The sequence below is a fragment of the Triticum aestivum genome, chromosome 2A (genome assembly GCF_018294505.1).
Source record: "Triticum aestivum cultivar Chinese Spring chromosome 2A, IWGSC CS RefSeq v2.1, whole genome shotgun sequence".
NCBI classification, from domain to species: Eukaryota; Viridiplantae; Streptophyta; class Magnoliopsida; order Poales; family Poaceae; genus Triticum; species Triticum aestivum.
The window spans coordinates 17,598,438-17,609,437 of NC_057797.1; the positions used below are offsets into that span (position 1 = coordinate 17,598,438).

General features: G+C 47.0%; 1 protein-coding gene across 1 annotated transcript; it reads left to right on the forward strand.

The window, feature by feature from the left end:
• The first annotated feature begins 5,077 nt into the window (after positions 1 to 5,077).
• LOC123187025 (disease resistance protein RGA2) lies at positions 5,078 to 9,513 on the forward strand. Its single transcript, XM_044598773.1, has 2 exons — positions 5,078 to 5,200; positions 6,594 to 9,513. Exon 2 carries the CDS (start codon positions 6,641 to 6,643, stop codon positions 9,419 to 9,421), a length of 2,781 nt encoding a protein of 926 aa, XP_044454708.1. The 5' UTR covers positions 5,078 to 5,200; positions 6,594 to 6,640; the 3' UTR covers positions 9,422 to 9,513.
• Positions 9,514 to 11,000: the final 1,487 nt, after the last annotated feature.

The window sequence follows — 11,000 nt, forward strand, 5'->3', positions numbered from 1 at the left end:
TCAAGGCAAAATTTTATAGTAAGGTTAAAAATCTTATTGAGGAGCAAGCGTTAAAGTTGAAGCCAGTGACTATTACAGATAAAGATTGGATATATCTTGTAAAATAGTGGAAGAATGAGCACTACCAGATAATTCGTGCTTAATCTGACAGATTCAACTTTTACTATACCATGTGGTCAAAACTAAATTTATGCTTCAATCCATAAGAGATATGTGCCAAGAATAAAGCAAACCAAAGTGTTGTGAAGCTCCCCCATAAAACTGGCTCTAGAAGCTACATTGCAACTTATCACAGTATGGAAAGCACTCCAACTTTGTAGATATAAATTACTATATCTTTTCATAGCCCGCGGCAACAATGTTCATCATATCCTGTTTGATTTACTAGTGTAATGAGAAAAATCAGAAACCTACACCTGTTCAATATTTTGAAGCAACCCACACCAGAAAAAAGGATGGGGTGATGAGTTAGACTGCAGCAATACAATCGCAAGCGTTCTGCAATTTCTGGATTTCATATGTAATGTGCCACCCAAAATATTATGTTTGTAACACCGTGCCAACAACACTCCTACCATATTGCAGAAGAAAATGGAAGACAAGCAATGCACAACTCCACCAGAAGGTGAAGAGTCAAAAACAGATGTGCAGATTGTTGCAGAGGTTTTCAAGGGTGTTTCCAAGCATTTCACGTCCCTTGCCAGCATGAGCGAGTCATCTGCCTCCAGGCAGAAGACAACCCTCTCATGAACGCATTGGAGAGTTTGAAGAGAGGCTTGCAACTCATGCGCTAGCTACGAGATCAGCTGTTGATAGCTATTAAGAAGAGCTGAATGCAAGACTGGCAGCACAACAACAGAAAATTGAAGAGATGAAAACAAAGCAGGTAGATGAAATTGTAGTACTCAAGAAGGCACAAGAGGATAAAACCAGGGGCGGAGAGAGGGAGGGGCGAGCAGGGGCTAGACCCCTGCCAATGGCTCGCCCCCCTCAACGATTTATAGCAGGTAGTCCAGTGTATATACGCTAATGGCCGCAGCTAATTATCTAATTAGCCCATACTATTAGCCCATATACGTGAATAAATAATTTAGACGTGTCGTACCGAATTACAACAGCCCAAAGCCCACAATGCGGGTGGTTGTTTTAGCCCACAGCAGTGCCTCTGGACGTGAATACGTGCTCGATCAGATCGATCGATTGATCTGATTCTAGGGCGTTTGTCTTGTCAGCATGCATGTTCCTCTAGGGCGTTTGTCGCCGGCGTCGGCCGCCGCTAGCGCGTCTCCTGGTCAGGCGTTTGCGACTGGCCGCCGTTTGTGCGTATCCTGTTAGGACGCTTGCCGCCGGCCGAGGGCCGACGCTTGTGCATATCCACGACGACGAAACCTTCCACTGTTCTACGGTTTGTAGTTGGCAAGATGCAATCAGATGACGCCTGGAGTTAGGATATAAGCAGGTACCATTATGCACTAAGCTATTATTTATTACTTCCTCCATTCACAATATAAGATGTTCTACCATTTTCTCATTTAGATGTATACATGCGCATTTCAACGTTTTTGTCCAATCCTTTCACTCTGCATAAAGTCTATCCATTTGTCCCATAATATAGTATCGTTTTGGAAACTAAAACAGCTTGCAAAACAATCTTGTATTATAGGATGCAGGGAGTATATTAAAATATTCCAAAACATCTTATATTCGTGAACCGAGAAAGTATTATTTTTATAGATCATGATTTTAGTCGGGTTATTTAGCATTGTGTATAAAACAGTAAAAAATAGTCAGACACGTCTCCACACAAAATGGGAGACGACTCTCATAGGCGTTACACTATTAGGAAGAAAAAGCCTTAAAGATCAGATGAGATAATCAACTTGTTGGATGTTGGTAATCATACAACTCAATTTATAATCTAATATAGATAAATGTAATTTTATTTTGTAAGTACCAAACATATATTTGTATATGCATTGACATCAAGGCCAGCGTGATGTTTTGTCTCTTGTGTGATCATTGGCTTTTCGCCCCCCTTAAGTTCAAATCCTGGCTCCGCCCCTGGATAAAACGACTTCTATGAAAAAGAAGCAATCACAACTGGGAGGAACTTTAGGTTTTCTCTTAAGGATGCAGAGCGGCTCTGATAAAAGCATGTCACAACCTACTTTTGGGGGCTATAACAACAGCATGCTGCAACCCACTTTGGGGGCTTTGAAAAAAGCATGTCACTACACTGATGCTGGTCTTCTTCATCCGGAAACTTATGGTTGTCCCTTATTATATTTTGTAATGTGTGCTATTCTGTCGGTTTCCTTTTATGTCGTGTGTGATACTTCCTCGGTTGGCTGATCATTATTACAACTGTGTTAAGCATGTTTGTTTTTAGCGTTAGTGAAGGTCATTTCATTCGAATATTTGAAATTTTACTAATTTTTAAATTTAAATTTGGTTGGTAGTTGCAACAATGAATAAACTGTGACGGTAATTGTGATGGAAATGCGTGCCGTCATCAGCTTCCGGGCCCACATGTAAGCAGCCATGTAGGGCTTGAAAACAAGCTCGAAGCTCGCGAGCTAAACAAGTAGTTTGTGTCTCGACTTGATTGACTCAAACTCAAAGAATAACGAGTCGAGCCGAGTTTTAGTTTAAAATTGTTTATAGACCAAGTTAAACGAGCCGATATCACGAGTACTCATGTAAATCATTAGGCTCGGTAAAAAAACCAGTGTTCTTAGGCGTAGTAAAAAAACAACCACTAAATACCTTGTGTCCTAGTAGAAAGCACATCCACCAAGGAAACTCACACGTACATGACCATATATATACACGATAAATTCCCAATTAATCTTTTTATCGTATTTGTAAGGTCTTATATGTTCATATATTTAACAAGTTTAACAATCTAAACGCGTCAACTCGCGAGTTACACGAGTCGAGCCAATCATAGATTTGAGCTTGTTATAGTAACGAGTCGAGTCGAGCTAGCTCGTTAACAAAACAAGCTTTAGCGAGTCGAGTCGAGCTGGCTCGACTCGGCTCGAATTCCACCACTACAGCCATGTCAGCATTCCATGGGCCCACATGTTAGGATCTTTGACCAGTTAAATCTGATTATTACTAATGGGCACCAACAGTGATAAAACCTCAGTCGGGCCCAGCTGTAAGGTGCCACATCAGCATATTATGGGCCCGTATGTTAGATTTGTTGACTGGTCAAAGATGGTGGGTTGGTTGTTAGTATATGGTGACAGTTCGAGTGACATTTTATGGTGGCCGCTGAAGATAGTTTCGGCGATGATTTCTAGTTCATCACCTAAGATGCGATCTTGTGTGACGGAGGAAGTGGTACCATCCAGATTTTTCATAACGGCGCTTCAGTGACGGTGGGGGTGACGGCCGAAAAACGTCGCCAGGACATTTTTCGTGACGAAAAAACGGTTGTACGTGGCACATGTGAAGCGTCGCAAAATAGAGCAAATTTTGTAGTGTCAACTTCACTCAATAGTGTGTGCATGTAAATGGTCGTCCCTCTTTCCTGTGGTATATCACGACAGCCCATACGGGATACACAATATGTAGAGCAACATTGAGTGAATGATGATTAATCAACAAGTTGAGAAATAAGAAGCAAAACTTACGATCTCGCCATCTGCCACGTGCAATGGCCACCTTGCCTCCAGTGAGCAACTACGTGACAAAACTTGGTAACGATGGTCTAGATGGCGTACCATCGATACGATAACGACCCCACATTGCGATCATGCATGATGTGCATGTCGTAGGGCGCAATGTGCTTTAGTGCATGAAACGATTCATGCACTTGCTGCTAGAAAGTCGTCCCCCATCTGCTCTTGCCTACGAAATCGGCGGATACGGCCAACCACGCAACACACAACAACTCATCCTCCAAGGCCGAGTACCCTGCCATCCTTTTTACTATAAAAAAATGACATGGCGTCCGAAAATAAGCTCAATGGAGTTTGATGGAACACCTGCTGGGCGTGGTGGCCGCCATGGAGGTCGTCGAAAGGGTGACAGAGTGTACCTGGGTACAAACGGCTTCAGGATGGACAACGCCGTCGTAAAAGGCGAGCAGACGTGTCAGTGCTAGTTGCGAATGTCCGAGAATGCCCTTTGTGGCGGCCGGAGAGGTATAGTGGCGACGGCGGAGGTGGAGGGTGCGGATGCAAAGCAAGGGGAAGAAGTGACGGAGTGGAAGAAAATGGGACCGGGAGAGCGGATATAGTGGGCTTGGGGTGTCGGAGTCCAACGTGGCTGTTGTCCGGACTCCCGCACCCTCCCCCCCTTTGTCTCCACTTTGCAGGAGAAAGTGCGTCTGTACCATCGAGCAGACCGATACATGCCCGCGATGAATGGCTTTCGCGGTCCGGACCGCGTGGTTCAAACATATGCGGGCGGTTTAAGGGTCGCCTTTGGAGATGTATGTTGATATATGGGGGTGGTTTAAGGGTCGCATGGGAACCAACTGAAGGATCAGTTTGTCTCTTGATATATGTTGATTCATGGATTCGATGTATTCTTTCGTTCTTGGTATCTTGCGTGACGTCTGAGTAGTTTATCAAGGCTAGGAGGACGTCACATACGCGGTTCTGAGGCTAATCATAGATGACATAAGGGAAAAAGAAGTCATCTAAGATGACTTGCTTCGAACGTCCTATCATGCATGACTCGTTCTGAGAACGTACGGTTAGGTTGTGTGGGGAGAAACGAGACGAGGACGATGCACAGAGATGACAACTTGACAAGAAAGAGGTCTTAAGAACTCGTAGGCGGGGCCCAAGCAGTTTAAAACAGTTCGTGGCCGCGGTCGAGACATTTTTGTACTAACTATTGTCAGGCAGTGGCCGTTTCCTCGTCCTTTCTGAGTTTGTCCGTCGTGGGACACCAACCGCGGCCACAAGCAAGTCGTCTCTCGATAAAAGAAGTGGGCTTAACCAGTGTAGCATAACATGCATGCAGGGACCCATATTTTGTCCTGGTAGAAGACCTTGACTTTGATTAGTCGTCCTTGGATCCCACGCGGTCTCTCTCTGTCTCTCTCTTAAGATGAGAGGAGGAGGTCTCGACCGTAGAAGCCCTACACGGCGGTACCGGCAGATACATCATTCACTGATACAGGCACTGGATGGGCTACTAGTTTTGAGCATCGTACTTGCTCTCGCTTCTGAATTCCCAGGTATTCCTACTACTCTACTTGAGATCGTCCGCCCGGACAGCCATATGGGCTTATTGGCGACGCCATGCATGTTTTATATTAGAATGATTTTCTGTAGTGTTTCTCTAACGTTTAAGTTTATGATCAACATTCATTCGCAAAAAAGAAAGTTTAGGATCAACATTGTTAGATTGTAAGCCTAACATCAGAACACCTAATTAGAATTAACAATGAAGGGTTTGGGGTCTTACTAGCAATGTATGAGGCCATTGCCGAAGTCGAAGCAAGGTCCTGTGCCTGCTCGACACACGCGTGACGAGAGGTCTAAGTAGAGGCTCGCCAAGGGTACCGGGCTACCGGCGTCCTCTGGGGCTCCACCAGCGCTACCCGATCACTGGCAGCGAGGTAGAAGATTATCTTTCCATCATACAACGCTCCCCCTAGATCGGACATGAAGGTTGGGGTTGCCGGAATGCGGGGAGCGAGATGGACCATAGGTGAATTGGTCAGATGGTGGTTGATGCCCCCCTCCCTTTATATTTAGCTCTGTCAACAAGGAACCAAAACCACAAGCTAACACAACCACAAACTGGTTAAGGTGCCCACGATCTGATAGCATAGGAATCTTATTCGAAGATCATCATCTTTATATTTGGTCTGCTTCCTTCTTAACTTTATCTTTTCAATCTTTAGTCGAAGATCATTATCCAACAGTTTGATCTTGTAATATAGCAGCATAGCGACTTTAAAATGTGTTTTACCCGAGAGGTCCGCCACTGCATTGGTGTCATTAGCTCTCATTTAGATGAGAAATAATTATGTCTCATTTAACTCCTACACCGTTAGATTTTATGGGAAGATTCGTGGGTTTTTCTTCTTCTATTTTGATTAATCAAATACTATAGAGTTAGATGAGACTTTGTTAATTCTCATCTAGTAGATAAATGATAGTCTACCATACATGTTTCTAGAAAAGAGGCTGGCACCTAGCTTTAAATTAAAGAAGCCCTTACAACCAACATGGGATATAATATGCATGCATCCACCATATATTTTTGCTTTGAGATTCGTGCCATGTGTTTTTGTTTGTAGTAGAGTTAGTGTGTTCCATAGTGTCACATGACGTTTCATTGGGTTTCCTTTTTCTTGTTTCAAAGTGCCCATAATTTTTTCGCTTTGTTGTGTACCAATGAAACAAGAAAAAAAATAACAAGAAACAAGAAAAAAAAAACAAGACATTCCGTAGTACTCTGAAGAAAGACAAATTTTGTCAAAAACCAAACAATATATCGCAAATCTTAAACAACCTCCGAACTACATATACATCCACACAATATATCATGTGCATGGTAGAAAAATTACTCTCATCATCAGTTGTACACACACATAAACTAATTGGCATGCACGCATGCAGGGCCGGTGACATAAAACAAGTACAACAAAAGCTGCATCACCCAGCTTATGGTGCTGGTAACAGAAGTAGCCGTTGCGGTTTCAGTGATGGGGTGGTTCCTGTCGCCTCACATCACCGAGCTCATGAAGGTTGCACGGGACTGCGCAACCACCAACTACATGGTCTACTGGGGCGGCAAGAAGAAGCTAGAAAAGCTGGTGCAGGATCTGGGGGACATCAAGCGCCTCCTAGATCCAGCCAGCACGACCTTCGTCAACAACCAAGCCAAGCTCGACCGACTATGGCGGCTCAAAGATGACATTCACGACATCGAAGAGATTCTGGACTGGTTTCAAGTGGAGATCCGCAACGACGAGGCAACCGGTAGTAATAACCTAATCAAGAAGAAGAAGATCCACGACAACAAAGTAAAGTTAATGAGAAAGCTGATGAAAGTGCTCGAGAGTGTAGGCGAGACTCGGAACAGGGTGTGGGAACTCCAACACGGTGCACCTTCTTCCATCTTGGCAAGAACAGAAACGGGCCAGAACTCGGTGAGGGACCAGAAGAGCTTCTTTGGGTACCAGGAGGAGTATGCCCAGCTGGTAAACATGTTGTGGCAGCAGCCAGATGGCAACAAGGTGGACGGCAAGGTGCAGCAGGTTATCGCCATCCTCGGCCATGGCGGGATGGGGAAGACGGAGCTTGCTCGCCGGGCGTTCCAGGACGCCAAAGGCAAGTTTGAGCACCGCATATGGGTGCACGCCTATGGCAAGAACACCGAATCTGACCTCTTGAAAGAGATCTGGAAGTCTGTTGCCGGTCACCAACCGGTCGGCAAGATGAACGTCGCATGCCTCCAGAAGGAACTCGAGAAGCTGTTGGGGTCCAAGAGGTGCCTCCTGGTGCTGGACGATGTATGGAACCATGAATCGGCGGACAACGAGGAGGAGAGGAAGCAAGCAGTGGTGGCGTTGGACTTGTTTACGCGCTTCACCGAAGGTGGAAGTAGAGTCGTGATGACGACCCGAGCCAAGATTTGCTGGGAAACGTTCAAAGCAGATAGAAGAATCATCTTAAATGGGATCAAAGACAAGGAGATGACATTTCTGCTCAACCACACTGCCAATGGTACAACCGAGAATATTGACCAAAGGATTCAGCAACGGATACACAAGCAAGTCCCGAAGCTGAAGGGGTCCCCATTGGCAGCTCTAGAGATCGGCGAGGACTTGAAGAAAAAAACCACAAGTCAAGAGAAGTGCGACATCTTTGACGACATTGAACGTCATCTGGGAAGCGTATACCGGGCCCATCTGTTCACCTATCACCATCTGCCGCCACACCTGCAGCGTTGTTTCCAGTTCTGCAGCATATTCCCAAACAATAGCAGGTTCGAGCGTGAGAAGTTGACCAAGATGTGGATGGCCCTTGGTTTTGTTGAGGAGAAGGCCCATGCCCTGGTTGGAAATGGAGTGAGAAACATGGAAGATGTCGCCAGAGGCTACTTTGACGATCTGGTGGATCGTTCCTTGTTCCAGTTAGAACAGAGCAAGGGTGGAGGAGACAAACAGGCCCATTACGTGATCCATGAGCAGATCCATTGGATGCTACGGCTGGCCTCTGACAAGAACTGCATCAGCATCCCCCGCCGTAGCACAGCACCTAAAAGCATCCCTGAAACGGTTCGCCACCTGTCAGTTGCCAGCAACTGTCTTGATCTGCTCAAGGTGTATCCTAGTTGGGAGCTCAACAAGATGCGGACCCTGCTAGTCCTGGAGAATGATGATGGTTCGACGTCGTCGACTTTTGACAAAGGTATACTCAAACTGTTCAAGGGCGTGAGGGTACTGGACCTCATAGCAGAAACAGGCCTCACGCATCTGCCAGGAACAATCCATAATCTGAAGCATGTCCGGTACCTTGGCCTTCCGAGCACCATGAGGAATCTGTGTGATGAGGTCACCGAGCTATTCTTTCTCCAGACATTCAGCCTTGATGGCAAGAAGCAGAATACCTGCCGGCTGCAGAGGTTTCCAAAACATATGAACAGCCTCGTCAACATGCGACACCTCGACATCGACATGGAGTGCATCGCCAACATCAGCGGCATCGGGAGGATGGCTAAACTGCAAGGACCCATCGAGTTCAAGGCCGTCAGGGCGTCAGAGAAAGAAGGGCACGCCGTGTCGGAGCTTGAGGGGATGGACTCTCTGCGAGGGACGCTGAGCATAAAGGGCCTCGACGCCGTCCCCAGCAAGGAGGAAGCCATGAAGGCTCGACTCGAGCAGAAAAGTGCCGTCAAGGTGCTCAAGCTTGAATGGGGGCCTCCGGATCCGCGGCGAGTTAACGGTGGACCTGCTGACTCCGACGCGGTTGCCGTCCTTGAAGGTCTCCAGCCTCACCGCGACCTCCATGAGCTGCGCATCACAAGGTACCCTGGGGCGACGTCGCCGAGCTGGCTGGGCGTGAAGATGGAGAGGCTGACGAGCCTGTACCTCAGGAACTGCAGGAAGCTCAAGGCCCTGCCTGTCCTCGGTCAGCTCCCCTGCCTGGAGCTTCTGGATGTTAAGGAGCTGTCCTGCGTCGAAAGGATCGAGGGCGGTTTCTGCGGCGCCGGCACGTTCCCGAAGCTGAAGAAGGTCGTGCTCGACGACATGCCGGGACTGCTGTCGTGGGGTGATATGCCGAAACTGGCGCTCCCTGAGCTCGCGGAGGTGAACATCGTAGACTGCCCACGGCTGTCCTCCCTGTCGGGCCTAGAGCACTGCGTATGTCCCCTCAGCCTGCGCGTCAAGGGATTGACGGCCATATTCAGTACCGGTGTCTCTAGCTACAAATTCTGCTAGCGGTACGTGTCCTCGCATGCAACAATCGGGTCCATGTTACCGCCATTTGTTCGGCATTTGCGGGTGATGCTAATTAATGCTGAATTTTTTAATTTGTGTGCTACTATATGTGAACTAATGCATTCAAATACGTTTCCCCGTAACTTGCTGGCGTACATCCACATAAGCCGAGTCAGATAGGAAAAACTTGTGGGCCTGGCCCCATAGCATTAGGATTAGTGCAAGTCCTTGCCCTCCTGTTAGATAGTCACTGAACCGTGGGCCCCTCTGCTAACCCAATCCAATTAAATCAAAACCATGCCACGTCATCGCCAATGCCGCATTGGATGATTCGAAAGACCAAACTTGTCCGGTTTCAAAAGTTTAGGATGTAACTTGTCTGGTTTCGAAGTTGAGGGACTAAATTTAGACTTCGCCGAAAGTTGTGGGACGAAAAGTATATTTTTCTCTTTTCTTTCTCAAAATCAACAACCCTTCACCTCTCGTATAAGCCGACTGAAAAAAGAACACTCGGTTTACGTCTAATTATAAATAACACCGCGGCCAGCCCTTTGAACTTCAAATCATGTCGCTGCCGCTGTCATCTCTTTGCTTGACGCCGCTGTAATGCCCGACACACCCGCCGATTATTTGCCGTTACTTTCAGCGGGATCTAGACAGATCTCACAGAGCAACACTAGTATTTTCTGCGCATTTTGTCGTCACTCGCACGCTCCAGGGACCAACTTCCTAGCCGGTTACCCATCCTAAAATTGCTCCAAACTGAGCACAGTTAATTTTGGAGTTCTTTTCTAACAGGCTCCCGGAAAAGAAGAATTCTTTATTGATATTGGTAGTATATCATCCTTATTAAGCCAGACATATGTTACTCCCCACAATCGTAGTATAAGTAACATCACATATATCAAGGCAAAATGAGTTTATAGCCTAATAAATAAAGTGTTGCATGTTACCACACATATGTTACTCCCCACTATAGAGATAGTAACATAGAATAGTAACATGAGCAATGTTACTACTCTATGTTACTACCCATTATGGCTAGTCTAAGTCCAGCTTGAAGAAGGTCCCTGCCAAACAATATACTCCGCCATGGCCCGTATGCGAGGCACTGCTGGGCTCTGGTAAATGAAGCAAGGGGTGACGATTTTATCCGACCACCAGCGAGTGGGGCTTCGCAGCAGGTACTCAAGCTGTGGCTTTTGGACTGGTTTGGTAAGGTCTGTTGAATATATGGTTTGTACATGTCTATTGTATAGTCCGGCCCACCTCCTAGTCTTTGTATAGTTGAGGTAGAGGCCCACCTTGTACTCCATATATACGTGCGCTATGTACCGATCAATACATCGAGTAGCATTACCCAAATATTCGTTTCCAACATGGTATCATACCTACGATCCTAAACCCTAACTACAGCCGCCGCCGCCGTGATCGCATCGCCGCCACCGCCGCCGCCGCCACTTTGGGCTGCCCCCGCCGCCGCGTCTCCCCGCCGCCGCGCCGCCGCCCCCCGTGTGCCGCCGCCGCCCCGCGCTTCCGCCCGCAACCCCGCCGCGCCGCCTCCCGCTAACATCCGCGC

Coding starts and splice junctions, on each gene's coding strand:
- LOC123187025 (XM_044598773.1), top strand. CDS start 6,641: ATGGTGCTGGTAACAGAAGTAGCCGTTGCGGTTTCAGTGATGGGGTGG.